Source organism: Oncorhynchus kisutch, unplaced genomic scaffold (assembly GCF_002021735.2).
Source record: "Oncorhynchus kisutch isolate 150728-3 unplaced genomic scaffold, Okis_V2 scaffold3649, whole genome shotgun sequence".
NCBI classification, from domain to species: domain Eukaryota; kingdom Metazoa; phylum Chordata; class Actinopteri; order Salmoniformes; family Salmonidae; genus Oncorhynchus; species Oncorhynchus kisutch.
In genome coordinates this window covers 216,207-217,500 of record NW_022265594.1, presented here as the reverse complement: position 1 = coordinate 217,500, position 1,294 = coordinate 216,207, and the positions used below count along the sequence as shown (strand labels likewise).

Below are 1,294 nucleotides of genomic sequence, written 5' to 3'. Positions count from 1 at the left end.
GCTTTAAGAAAACAATTTGCAGTAATAAATACTAGCCCAACAGTCCGCTGAACAGCAGCAACATGCAGTATGAGAACTCACATTATGAAGAGGAATGTCCTGTCCGGTGTCCGTTATGCGCCGGTGAAATATGTCTAGGCTACTGCGTGCTTTGTGCGCTCTGGAGGATGACGACAGTCACCCGGTTTGATCAGCAGTAGCTTTATAGTGTACTGCAGCTCTCGCTGCTTACGAAACCACAGCCAGGTCTGGGCTGGCCCACTAACGGCCGACCGGAGGGGCGCAGGTGTGTCTGTGTGTGATAATAATGGAGCGGCGTGGGGTTACCGCGGGAAGTAGTTTAAGGGATGTTTAAGGGGTGTTTAAGGGATGCAGAATTAATGCAGGTTTTTGGCTGCACTGAAGGCATCAATACTGGTCCGCTGATACTGAACTAGTGAAGGTCCGCTGATACTGAACTAGTGAAGGTCCGCTGATACTGAACTAGTGAAAGTCCGCTGATACTGAACTAGTGAAGGTCCGCTGATACTGAACTAGTGAAGGTCCGCTGATACTGAACTAGTGAAAGTCCGCTGATACTGAACTAGTGAAGGTCCGCTGATACTGAACTAGTGAAGGTCCGCTGATACTGAACTAGTGAAGGTCCGCTGATACTGAACTAGTGAAAGTCCGCTGATACTGAACTAGTGAAGGTCCGCTGATACTGAACTAGTGAAGGTCCGCTGATACTGAACTAGTGAAAGTCCGCTGATACTGAACTAGTGAAGGTCCGCTGATACTCACAGATATTCACAACGTTTGTGATGAACCACAGGTTGTTAATTCATGCAAAATAGATTTGGGGTTTAAAATTCATTTAAGCTGCTTTATTTGAGGGGTTTAGTGAAGGTGGGTCATCTTTGACCCTTAGGACAAGACGAGTATACAGAATGTTAAGACAAGACGAGTATACAGAATGTTAAGACAAGACGAGTATACAGAATGTTAAGACAAGACGAGTATACAGAATGTTAGGACAAGACGAGTATACAGAATGTTAAGACAAGACGAGTATACAGAATGTTAAGACAAGACGAGTATACAGAATGTTAAGACAAGACGAGTATACAGAATGTTAAGACAAGACGAGTATACAGAATGTTAGGACAAGACGAGTATACAGAATGTTAAGACAAGACGAGTATACAGAATGTTAAGACAAGACGAGTATACAGAATGTTAGGACAAGACGAGTATACAGAATGTTAGGACAAGACGAGTATACAGAATGTTAAGACAAGACGAGTATACAGAA

General features: G+C 43.7%; 1 protein-coding gene across 1 annotated transcript in view; it reads right to left on the bottom strand.

Annotated features, from left to right (window-relative positions):
- LOC116371768 (heme-binding protein 1-like) overlaps positions 1-239 on the bottom strand; it is a 10,339-nt gene extending 10,100 nt beyond the window's left edge. The window contains exon 1 of the mRNA XM_031820779.1: positions 82-239. Within this exon, the coding sequence (XP_031676639.1) occupies positions 82-83 (2 nt within the window). The 5' untranslated portion in view covers positions 84-239. The remainder of the gene's footprint in view (positions 1-81) is intronic.
- Positions 240-1,294: the final 1,055 nt, after the last annotated feature.